This window comes from Bombyx mori, chromosome 28, assembly GCF_030269925.1.
Source record: "Bombyx mori chromosome 28, ASM3026992v2".
NCBI lineage: Eukaryota > Metazoa > Arthropoda > Insecta > Lepidoptera > Bombycidae > Bombyx > Bombyx mori.
Window position 1 is genome coordinate 10,378,265 of NC_085134.1, and position 13,040 is coordinate 10,391,304.

Consider the following 13,040-nt stretch of genomic DNA (forward strand, 5'->3'; position numbering starts at 1 on the left):
ACTCAAGGTAGTGTGGAGTGTAAAGGAGATGGTGGGATCGTCTCGAACAGCTCCTTACACTTGTCTGATGAAGAGCTTATACTTCATCAGAAGCGAACCCTTACAGCGTTGTGATAGATACCATCACTCTGCCTATTTCTGCTCTGAAACAGTAAAGGGCGTCACACACGGCGAAGATACTATAATATTTTATCTTAACATACAATATCGCTCGCAATAAGTACATTTTGTATGAACTATCAAATTAATATTATCTTAATCATTTAGTTAATAATAAATGCGTCTTGCTTTGAAGGGCGGAGCAGCCGTAGTATAAAACTAAAACTTAGAACTAATGTCTCAAAGTAGATAATGAAATTTATGTTGTTGATGTCCACGGGCTCCGTTGACCACTTAAAAAAATACTTGGCAAAGTGACACAATACACGTGTGCAGAACTTAATAACTTTACTCAAAGCTATAGATAATACGTAAAGTTAATTTGCACAGGTGTAGAGGGGGGGTGGGGAGGGGGGCACGCGGGGCGGGAGGGGAGAGGGCCTCCTTAAATGAGAATTCCGCAGCGGAACGATCAACTCGCGAAATGTGAACATTTCGTAAACGTCTCAACTTGGGCATAGAGACCGGAGTAGCGTTGTCGATAGTAGCACCCACCCAGCCACCCAGGGACGCAGCTGGACCAGACCCAAGAGTGTCCGTGCACCGCCACTGCACTCATATTGTAATCCACTAGAATTTACGCGGCTTCGCTTCCGGTAATGATTTTTTTTTTATTGCTTAGATAGGTGGATGAGCTCACAGCCCACCTGGTGTTAAGTGGTTACTGGAGCCCATAGACATATACAACGTAAATGCGCCACCCACCTTGAGATATAAGTTCTAAGGTCTCAGTATAGTTACAACGGCTGTCCCACTCTTCAAACCGAAACGCATTACTGCTTCACGGCTGAAATAGGCAGGGCGGTGGTACCTACCTCACTCACACAAGATGTACTACCACCAGTATTCATATTTTAGGAGATCGATTCTCATGTCGTTAGTTTTAAGGAATAAGTTTAAATAAATATGTACTGTGTCTCCACATAATTAGGTGCATTATTGTAGGTATGTGTCGTTTAAATCGCCAGTAGGTACGCACATTAATCGACTCACATTAGTATGACATTACAAATGTAATTGGACAACGAAGTAGTTATAGTTCTGATGCTATCTTCGTTCACATGTATAATATTTGTTAAATTTCGTCTCTAGCGATGAATGTAATGAATTACTCTGTAATTTAAAAAAAACTAGCTTAGTTATACTTATAAGTTAGTTTTCTTAAGTATTCATTTTGACAGAGAATATTTGTTCGTAATTGCATAACAGCTTATTCGTATGTGAGACATTTTGGAGATCTGGATTTTTATATTAAAGCCAGGTTTTTTTTACCTATATTTATTCAGCTTTCTGCACTTAGGTACAATGGCGAGCTTAATGCTTGAGGCACTCTCTGCCAGTCAACCAAAGGCGGTATAGAGAGTCATTGTTAAATGAATTTCTGTCTGAAATCCAGGATGCTGACGTGTTTGCCGATAGTTGGGAATACTTTTGTCTAAAATAATGTTATTTTTATCATAATAATAAAACTTAATAATTTTTGTAATGTTTTTTGTGTTGACGAGTTAGGCGTTTTAGTGCAAACTGTTAGCTTGACTTTGTATGGAATTGTTGAATAAATAAATTTAATAAATTCTTTAAAATTATTTTTACTGGTGGTAGGACCTCTTGTGAGTCCACGCGGGTAGGTACCACCACCCTGCCTATTTCTGCCATGAAGCAGTAATGCGTTTCGGTTTGAAGGGCGGGACAGCCGTTATAACTATACTGAGACCTTAGAACTTATATCTCAAGGTGGGTGACGCATTCACGTTGTGGATGTCTATAGGCTCCAGTAACCACTTAACACCAGGTGGGCTGTGAGCTCGTCCACCCATCTAAGAAACAACAAAAAATTAAAAAAATTTAGAGTTTATTAAATTAATGAAATAAATATATTATCGACCAATTATCGACATCGACGTCCCAGCCCTAGTCGGGCCGGCGGCGGCGGCGGCGGCGTGGGAGCGCGCAGAATGTCTTCGCAAAGCGTTAAAATGAAATGTTCGCAATTTGAATATCGTTCTGTTCTGAACCAGCCCCCTCCCCCGCGCGTCCCCCGCCCACCCCCGCGCCCCCAACGACACGGACTTACAACGTAAATTGCTTAGGAAATGTTTCTAAATTATATTGAGAATATGATTTATATTATCTATATATTAATACGTGAAGCAAAAACTTTGTATCCCTTTTTACGAAAATTGCGCGGACGGAGGAGTATGAAATTTTCCACACTTATAGAGAATATAGAGAAGAAGTGCACAATGCTAATATTTTTTAAAAATAATGCAGAAAAGATACATTAAATCAATAAAGAAAACATTACACACACTACATACCATGTATTTGACGCACACACGCATGCACACTATTTATTGTCAAACTTTTGTTCTTGACGTCTGTGGTCAAATTGAGAATAGATTAAATATTGTTTGTCTTTATTAATATTTTTTTATAGTGTAGCCTTGGCGAAATTTGTGATTATAGAAGTATAAAATACAATCATAATAGTGTACAAACTTACAATTCCAATAATTATAGTCGAATTTCGACTACTGCGGGACCTCTAGTTACTTTAATTCGATAATATAAAGGATTGCAGAGATTATTTTAAACGCTACAGCGTTGTTATTATAGCGTGAGTGTGCTTCGATTGACTTACAAATCTCGTGGTTTTTTTTTGTTGCTTAGATGGACGGACGAGCTCACAGCACACCTGGTGTTAACTGGAGCCCATAGACATCTATAACGTAAATAAGCCACCCACCTTGAGATATAAGTTCCAAGGTTTCAGTATAGTTACAATGGCTGCCCCACCCTTCAAACCGAAACGCATTACTGCTTCACGGCAAAAATAGCAGGGTGGTGGTAGGTACCTACCCGTGCGGACTCACAAAAGGTCCTACCACCAGTAAATTTAGATCATGTATCTTTAAGGCGCTCGTGGACATCAGCAAAGTCATGGACACGCTTGAGTCGTCGCCTACCGCTGGACATGCTTTTTGAACCTCATTCACACCGGGACATATCATATCACCAGGACGCTTTAAGACCTTTTTTTTTTTTTATTGCCTTTGTAGGCAGACGGGCATACGGCCCACCTGATGGTGAGTGGTTACCGTCACCCATGGACTTCAGCAATGCCAGGGGCAGAGCCAAGCCGCTGCCTACCCCTTAATACTCTCCACAAGCCTCGTTTGAAGAAGGACATTTCATAGCGCTCGGGAAACACCGTGGAGGGGAGCTCATTCCATAGCCGGATGGTACGTGGCAAAAAAGATCTCTGGAAACGCACTGTGGATGATCGCAGTGGCTCCAGGTAGTGTGGATGAACTCTACTCCGGTGGCGGGCGGTGCGATGGTAAAAATGAGATGCTGGTATCATCTCGAACAATTCCTCAGAGCACTCCCCATGGAACATACGGTACAAAATACAGAGGGAACCGAAGTCCCTCCGCAGACCCAGAGGCTCCAAACGATCCGTGAGAATGGGATTATCGACAATCCGAACGGCCCTCCTCTGTATGGAGTCAAATGGAAGAAGCTGGTATTTGGGAGCCCCAGCCCAGAGATGGGAGCAGTACTCCATGCGAGGCCGGACTTGTGCTTTATAAAGCAAAAGTCTTTGTCCAGGCGTGAAGTACCGCTTCGCTCTGTTGAGGACTCCCAGCATTTTGGACGCCAACTTGACTTTGCCTTCCAAATGACTCCGAAACTGGACATCGCTCGAAATGTCGACCCCAAGTATCCCGATACTCTCGGAAGGTTGCAGGGATACTCCTTGGAATTGCGGCGCCATGACAAAGGGGTCCTTCTTCGCAGTGACCTCAACCTCACACATCACAGAGGGTCGCACCGGTAACAACAAATCGATGTGATCTACACAGTATGAGCCGCGCCCGGTAACGTCTCCGCGCCGCGCTGGTGGAACCCGGATATTCTTATTAAGTCATTTACGGACGCCCTCCCCACATTACAACATAGGTACATTGGCTCCGTGTCGTCAGGACTTGTACGAGGACATTATGGTAGATAATCATCGTCATCAATCTCCTACCCTTCTCCCAGTCATTTGGGGTCGGCGCAACGTGCTTTCTCCTTCCATACTCCTCTATCATTTCTTTGCTCACTCCTCTCTTACACATATTGTTACACACATTTGTTTCCTGAGCGCTATGACATGTCCTTCTTCAAACGAGGCTTGTGGAGAATATTAAGCGGTAGGCAGCGGCTTGACTCTGCCGCTGGCATTGCTGAAGTCCATGGGCGACGGTAACCATTCACCATCAGGTGGGCTGTATGCTCGTCTGTCTACAAGGGCAATAAAAAATAAATAAATAAAAAACATATCGTCTTTCACACAATCCATTCATTATTCTTACCTCTTCCTCTAAAGCCTTCCACATTTATAGTTAAATCTCTCTTATCAACCTCATTGTCGTCTCATCACATGTCCATACTATCCCAAACGCGCACTTCTCAGCTTCTCTGTCACAGGTGCCACTTTCAGACTTCCTCTAACATATTCATTCCGTATTCTATGGTATTCTGTGGTTATATAATATAACCGCAATAGCGTCGTTGTCAAACCAAAATCTGCTATGTGCATTTTTTGAAATTTTTACTTTTTGACCTTTTCGTATAGTTCACAGCCCTATATCTACCGTATAAAAAAAAACTTATGTGTCTACCTATAGCTTTAATATTTATCTATAGCTTTCATTAAATATACCTACCTAGTTCTTAAAAAATCACCTTCTTATAATTTTTTATAAGAAAATGTTTTTACTCGTTAATTCAAAATAGAGTTTTTGCACATAGCAGATTTTGGTTTGACAACGATGATATGCAATAGCTTGGCTTAGCTAATCGCCGACAGACCTGGGGAACTACTCCGGGTAGACATCGGGTAGGAGAGCTCACCGGGCTCGCCCTGGGAGAAGCAGCTAACATCTGCTACAAGAGTACCTAGTGCTTCGCTGCACCTATCCCCGGATCAAAGTAGCAATCCACTGAAGAGGATCCTTCGAGAGAGGAACAGTTTTTTTTTACCTATGCTGATAGCCTTGAGAGTATCTCCTTGACGTGTGGGTGAGCTCACGGGGCTCAAACCGGGAGTGTTGCTAACACTAGCCCTAGCAAGAGGCTTCAAATGTTCAAAAATAATACAAAAAGGTCATAAACATAGGTATTGAAACGTAAACTAGCATGCGTTGAAAAATATCGGGATGGCGTAGTGTAGGGGAAGCAGTACTTATCTAGCTATTCCTAATTACCCTCCGTTCTCAATTCCCCCACTCTTCCCTACACCAGAGACCTGGGGGATCCGGTAGGACGTGTTAATGTTGTGACACTACACTGATGAACCTTAATGTATGGAGCTATCTGTGCACGCGAGACTGTTGCTTCGTTGCAACTATGGAGGGTAGAGGTAAGGAGAATCGCCTCATATGGGAGAAGCTTTAAAAAATTTCCCACTTTCAGCACTAAGTAACAGTTCAAAAATCCTCCAGAATGGCGCTAGCATAGGCACAGGTTATGATATGAATTGAGCAGTTGTTAACTGATTGAAGTATGCTGAGTTAGGAAATTTAATTTAATGACTAGAGTATTAAACAAGACCTCACATGTTTACGTAGTCCAACCTAATTTCGTCAATATAACTTAATATTATTGCTGTGGCAAAACGTGGAGACATCGATTGCATTTTCTCATCAGCTTTAAATAAAATACTTTTTGTGATTTTGTAGTGCTTACAGTTCTTTCGTCTTTTTTTATATCTCTATCTTATTCTAGTATCTAATCTGTGAGCTCGTCCATCCATCTAAGCAATAAAAAAAACCAATAACCAGAGAGGTCTACAAAATTTGCCCGTAATGGTCAACTATTGCAATTGTGTGTAGGTATGTATTTTGTTGTTTTCTTTTGTTACTGTGTCCTTACTAACATATTTTTTAAGAAATCACTGCTGCTAACATTAATATGGATTATTATCTGTAGCCATCATACAACGCAAGATATTTGAGAGATGACATTTTTCAAGATAAGCTTGCATATACCTAGGTATACAATTTCCGAACAACAACATTCGTACCGTCGCGTCTACCGAGGAACCACACCCGCTCGATGGAAGATCTTTCCTTTCGTCATTTAAGCCTCCCACATCTGAAATGAATTAATTTAATAATAATAATAACAAACCTCCAGTTTGAAGCTTCGTCATTGACGCCATTATATTTGTCTCCTCTGAGGCTGTGACAATCACTTTACATCAAGCGGACCATGAGATTGTCCGCCCTCTGCCCAATGAAATACCTACGTGTTATATTTGTAGTGGCGAGACACGAAACTTATTGAAACAATGAGAGTAACAAGTGATTCTTCGGTCGCGTGTTGTCGAGCCGCCCCGCCTCCGCCAATGACGCCCTGTGATACAGTTTCCTTTTCCCGCATTGGACAAAACATCCCGGGGCGTTACCTCTTCATTAACTCGCGCCGCCGCCAGCGACAGAAGGTCGGATGTCCACCATCCTTCACCGATCGAATGCTTCAGAATGCATATTACATATCGACGCTTGAAAGGCAAACGTGACTAAGCGACAATAACTGCTTTATACATACCTAAATGATAGGCAATAACCATATTCGATGCAAAAAATATATATATTTCTAGGTCTATTAAAATCATTTCAATCCTACAGCTACTAGCTAGATTCTACTACAGCTAGATTCGTTAAAATAGATTCTTTTCAGGTATTTCAACTTTAAATTAGTCTACTGTAAAGTTCACGCCTTGTCGCTTAGTCACGTTTGTCTTTCAAGCGTCGATATTTATATACGACCGATCCTAGGATCGCTACGTGCTTTAACAATTGATATAATAGAAATTAACTAAAGACCTCAATATAGGAAAACGGTTACGGAAACCTCACACCACTCTTGAAACGTGAGGTCGGAGTATCAATAATGACTGTCTCTTAACCTTTAAAATTGTAACGCGTGACACTACTACGCTACAGAAATAAACAGGATACCTACCTACTGAGATAAATCACATAAGTTTTAGTCTATTGTTAATGTATAGTGTCTGATAAGTTATTTCCTGCGGGATTCAAACGTGTCACTCGGTGTTTCCACGACTCTACCCATACAAGGTTAATACGGCTTAGTTTCGATTGCGCATATAAATCACATGTTTATCTGTTATCTGAAAGGAGTATCTTTTCTTTCCTACCTAAGCTGAGAGCCTTGAGAGGCTACTTCAGCTTCACCCTAACATGTAGGCAAGCTCACGGGGCTCAAACCGGAGTGTTGCTCACGCTGGCCCTAGCAAGAGCCGTGCTTCGCAGAATCTACCACCGGATCGAAAACGTGACCCACTGAGAAGATCCGGCGAGAAACTCAACGGGCTGTGTCTATGGATTAAAATTTAATAGTCTCTAGACAGGGTTAGACCACTCATCGATTCGTTATACGAGGATCAATCTACCACACGCTGTACTATATCGTATAGGATATTTCACAAAACAAAACCCAAGTAAACTGTACGTGTAATAAATAACGGCAATGCCAAGCAGACGTGCCGCCTGAGTGTAAGCTATGGGCTAGTTGTGAGTGGCGGTGTCATTTGTCGGCATACATCAAGCAACGCTGACCGCGCGGTCGCGTGCTTACGTGGATACACCTCTTACAGTAACATCAAGATATTATTTTAATAACTTAATAGCATCGGGGTAGAGTGAAAGTTGATGTGACGAATCTCATCTTAATAGTGGGAAGCGACAGCCCCCGTAAACAGTAAGTATGAATCAAATATCTTAAAATCCAAAGCCATATTTAATTTAACCATTATAAAACTTCAGTAAATGTTTGTTATTTAGGACTCTTTAGTTTTTAAAAAGGCTTTTTCTTCAGTGTCATGGAGTGAAGTCTGTCATTCAGTAAAAAGAGAGTTCAATTTGGTATAGTTTATTAATACTGTTTACTGCTTAATTTTTTAATTTTATTTTAAAAGACATGGCTTTAAATGTTGTTTTCTGCATTATATCACAGAAAACACAATCATATCTTTTATTGTTTATTCATTCTAAAATACCTACTCCATATCATTACTTATATATTATGTATTCAATAGAATCCAACTAGTTTCTTTGTTTATAATTGATGAGAGAATGTTAAGTAGTTTACTCTTGTTATTATTTTCTTTTTAAATTTTTTTTTTTTTATGTTGTACTGTTAACATTTAAATTTAACTATTTTTTCCGCTTTTTGTAAAATTGCTGTAACATGTCATAGTGTGTGTTATAAGGGGTTACTGTACATGCCTGTTACTGGCGTACTTAATTTTATCCATATTGTTAATTTTAAGCTTGAATGTTTTGTGTGTATTGCTGTTGGTGTGTTTAAATAAATAAATAAACCTGAAAATAGTAAAATAAAGTATTTTAATAAGAATACGTAACATTAACAACTGGTGGTAGGACCTCTTGTAAGTCCACGCGCGTAGGTACCACCACCCCGCCTAGTTCTGCCGTGAAGCAGTACCTAATGTGTTTTGGCTTGAAGGGTAAGGTAGGCGTTGTAACTATACTGAGACCTTAAAACTTATATCTCAAGGTGGGTGGCGCATTTGCGTTGTAGATGTCTATGGGCTCCAGTAACCACGTAACACCAGGTGGGTTGTGTGCTCGTCCAACCACATAAGCAATAAAAAAAAGTTTATAAAATATAAAATAGTTTGAGGGATGTCCACACTAGGCCGACCTCAACGTAGAGCTGACCAGCAGAACGCGTAGAGTCGTTTTTACTTGTCGTGTGTAATGGAGCGGCGGCCGGCGATGTGTCGCGGCCGGGGGCCCGGCTCCCACAGGATTGATCGAGGGGTTATGCGAGTAACACATTTGTCAGCCCTCACTGTTCCCCAACGGATTCATTAAGTAACTCTTCTACCATATGTAATGAAGCCACAGTAATGCAAAGTGCTCATTCCCGATCCTGCGGACAGAATGGAAAGCAGTCGACATCGCCCAAAACACGTCATTTCGAATCCTCCCGATCCACTAACGGTGCTTCTAGGTACCTCAAGCACAGGTCATCGTTCTCATCGAACCCGTCGCTTGCGACGAAGGGCTCGACGAGTGAATTAACCCACAGACACAGCCCACTGAGTTTCTCGTCGGATCTTCTCAGTGGGTCGCGTTTCCGATCCGGTGGTAGATTCTGCGAAGCACGGCTCTTGCTAGGACCGGTGTTAGCAACACTCCGGTTTGAGCCCCGTAAGCTCACCTACTAGTTAAGTTTACGCTGATATAGCTTCTCAAGGCTATCAGCTTAGGTAAGAAAAAAAAGCAAAGTGCTAAATTGTTGTAAGGGAATGATACCCCGCCCCGCTTAGCTTACTTGTAATAATATGTACTTATAATAATAAGCTATATAAGTTAGTGGTTAGCGTGCAGCGATCCACCGCGATCGTTGACGCGAATATCTAAACATATAGTTATAGATACGCAGTGTTTTATTGACCGCTCCGATGAGATTTCTGACGTGATCACACTAAAACCTCACATTGTCATGAACGATTTTCACTGACATTAACTTCGTGTTATAAAAATAATAAACCTGCTTGTTTTTTCTACCTAAGCTGATGGTCTAGAGAGACCATATCAGCGTTACCGGGCTAATAGGTGAGCTCACGGGGCTCAAACTGGAGTGTTGCTAGCACAGGCCCTAGCAACAGCCGTGCTTCGCAGAATCTACCGCCGGATCGGAAACGTGACCCACTGAGAAGATCCGGCGAGAAACTCAGTGGGCTGTGTCTGTGGGTTAGACTCTTGAAAAGTGCTTGAAGAGCCTAAAAGCACCAAGATATCCTATTATTACCTACTTTAAATTTCAAATGTGATGTTTTTTGGAATATTACTATTGAATATCCGATGCTAAAATCGTACTGTATTGCCATCTATCGTCGAATAGTGAACATAGTTTGACAAAATAATTTCGTCAGTTAAGCAATTCAGAACAACAACACTAGATGGCGCTATGAAAATTTAAAATACATATTTCTTGTGAAACGGACGTACGGTTTTTTATTTAACTTACATTTTACAATCGTCTTCATCAATATTTCTAAACAATAAATCAAAGTTTTCATCTGCCACTCAAACTCGTAATCTTAACGAAACACCGTATAATTGTGGTCCATAATCATGTGTGACAGAATCAGCGTTTTACAACACAATTGTAATCGGGCAGCTTATTATACAAACATGAATTTCAAACAGGACGAAGTGATGTAAAACACGGTCGGTGTTTATACAAACAAAACCACAGCATCCGCGTCGACCCGACCGCACTAATCACGACTCCAACGGGGAGGTTGCAGTAAGTAACAAACATTATATTTTTACAAAGCCTTCTGTAATTTTCAATGCCCGTGAATACTGAGCGAGCATGTGCGCCATCTTGCTGCCATTATCAGTCAGGGACGTCACTGTTGTTATGAACTATGTTAGCTTATATTCCGAGATTTACAATCGGTTCTAATAAGCCTGCAGTACCGAAGCCCTTTCTCATACGTTTTCGTCAGAGACGTGAAGCAGAAAACATAGCAGTGGGTCTTCAAATCCGGTGGATTTGATTAAACTTACTGTTATATCCTTACTTTGTTTCCCTAAAATGCTCAGGGAAGCGTAACTTTAATACATAAAAAATGTAGTCGACACATATAAGGTACTGGTGGTTTCTTTTTTTTTTCTTTTTTTATTAGCCCTTGTAGGCAGACGAGCATACGGCCCACCTGATGGTGAGTGGTTACCGTCGCCCATGAACTTCAGCAATGCCAGGAGCAGAGCCAAGCCGCTGCCTACCGCTTAATACTCTCCACAAGCCTCTTTTGAAGAAGGACATGTCATAGCGCTCGGGAAACACCGTGGAGGGGAGCTCATTCCGTAGCCGGATGGTACATGGCAAAAAAGACCTCTGGAAACGCACTGTGGATGAACGCAGTGGCTCCAGGTAGTATGGATGAACTCTGCTCCGATGGCGGGAGGTGCGATGATAAAAAGGAGATGAAGGGATCATCTCAAACAATTTCTCAGAGCATTCCCCATGGAACATAGGACCTCTTGTGAGTCCGCATGGGTAGATATCACCACACTGCCTATTTCTGCCATGAAGCAGTAATGCGAAGGGTGGGGCAGCCGTTATAGCTATACTGAGACCTTAGAACTTATATCTCAAGGTGGGTGGCGCATTTACGTTGTAGATGTCTATGGGCTCCAGTAACCACTTAACACCAGGTGGGCTGTGAGCTCGTCCACCGCAATAAAAAAAAACATGGCCAGCCGTAAGCTTAAACCAGTGAAAGAGAATCAACGTGGGCCGGACACATAGTTTCCCAGTGTTGTACCAAAGACCTTTAGTAAGGTGTATGTATTTAAAAAAAAGGGTTTTAAGGGAAGCACCAGCCCCGGCCCAACAGTAGGTACGTTCGCTAGTGCTCATGACTAAGGCACAGTCATTTTTTTCTTATTCATAGCGGTTAAGTCCTAGGTAATTGTATGGGTACAACGAACCACCCAACACGGTAAGACGCGAGCCTTCGATCTTTTAGGCCAAAATGACTCTAAAATTCATCTTTTCTCAGTTATTTATTTGCGTTTACAATTGTGTTGACAATTACTTAGGTACGTATATACAAATATTGTATTTCCATTCGAAAACATGACGACATGTTAATTCCAATACATTTATTAATAAAATGTTGAGCTCCTAATTACCTATATAAATACGTGCATACCTACAGCTAAGTACCTAAGTAATAAAATTGAATCCTTCAATTCCAGAAACAGCAATGAAACTGTTCGTCGAATTGACGTTATTGACGATAATGTCGATGCAGTCCAGAGCCATCATCTTACGGAACAATGGCTTGATCCACAAAATGGTCTCACAGTTTCAAGATAAAGAGAATCTTTCTTCGCACGACGAAGCGCGCGACAACGTGGTCGCGCTCATGCAGAATGTCTTGTGCAAGAACTTCCCGACGATTCCGTGTGACATCATTACTAAGGACGAAACATTAAAACATTTGATACAGAAGTCTATACAGCAAATTAAGTACAAAAAAAGATCTATGGACAAAACTATAGGGACAGATATAAATAATTTATCGCAGCTCCCGGTTATTAACACTGACGATGACGCGAACATGCCCACAGAAGACGGCGACCGCCCCAAGCATCACACTAGCGACTGGACGCCGGTTAAAGCGAAGAGGAAAAAGAAAAAAGGCAAAAAAGTATCTTTAAATGGACGTAAAAAAATACGTAAATTTTATCCACACAAAGTCAAACAGAAGGACGCGTTCAATGGAAGAAACGAATACGGACATTCTGAAGAGAAATTGTCTATGTCTGTAGAAATTCCTGACGGGAATAACGTCCGGAAGACTGGGTACCACTCCCGGGATCAGCCAATATGGCGAATAGACTATTCGAAACACGGCGAGCCCAGCGTCAACGTATTTGACGATAGATTGAGAGGGAAGATCATTCATGCAGGAATGGTCGAGGATAATGTTCTGGAACAAGGACCGAGACGAGATGTCTTGCATCCCGATGTGTATATCAAGAAGAACTTTGTTAGACAGAAAGTCGATGTAAATTCTGATAATATAGAATGATAAAATTTTTGAAGCGAGTTTACTGTATTTTTAATTGAAAACTAAATTAGCAGAAGCGTCTCAACTTTTGAAATAAAAATCTCTTCCGCGTTTTATTAGAAAGTTGGTAATTTTAATTTCGTTGTTATTGTATGTATTTTCTGTACCGTGTTAGCTAGATGCTGTTGCGTGAGTTATCTGGGAGCAGTTTAGTTTTAAAAGTTGGTCACAATATATAAGT

The 13,040-nt window shown here is 41.2% G+C and overlaps 1 protein-coding gene and 1 long non-coding RNA gene across 2 annotated transcripts; one reads left to right on the plus strand and one right to left on the minus strand.

Annotated features, from left to right (window-relative positions):
* Positions 1 to 8,090: 8,090 nt before the first annotated feature.
* On the minus strand, positions 8,091 to 10,349 carry LOC105841362 (uncharacterized). Its single transcript, XR_001139534.2, has 2 exons — positions 10,237 to 10,349; positions 8,091 to 9,132 (listed from the first exon to the last, which is right to left on the minus strand). It is a non-coding gene; the product is annotated as an uncharacterized LOC105841362 (long non-coding RNA).
* Positions 10,350 to 10,382: 33 nt separating this feature from the next.
* On the plus strand, positions 10,383 to 12,838 carry LOC101742875 (uncharacterized). Its single transcript, XM_004924298.5, has 2 exons — positions 10,383 to 10,518; positions 11,982 to 12,838. The coding sequence occupies exon 2, from the start codon at positions 11,990 to 11,992 to the stop codon at positions 12,818 to 12,820; it is 831 nt and encodes a 276-aa protein (XP_004924355.1). The 5' UTR covers positions 10,383 to 10,518; positions 11,982 to 11,989; the 3' UTR covers positions 12,821 to 12,838.
* Positions 12,839 to 13,040: the final 202 nt, after the last annotated feature.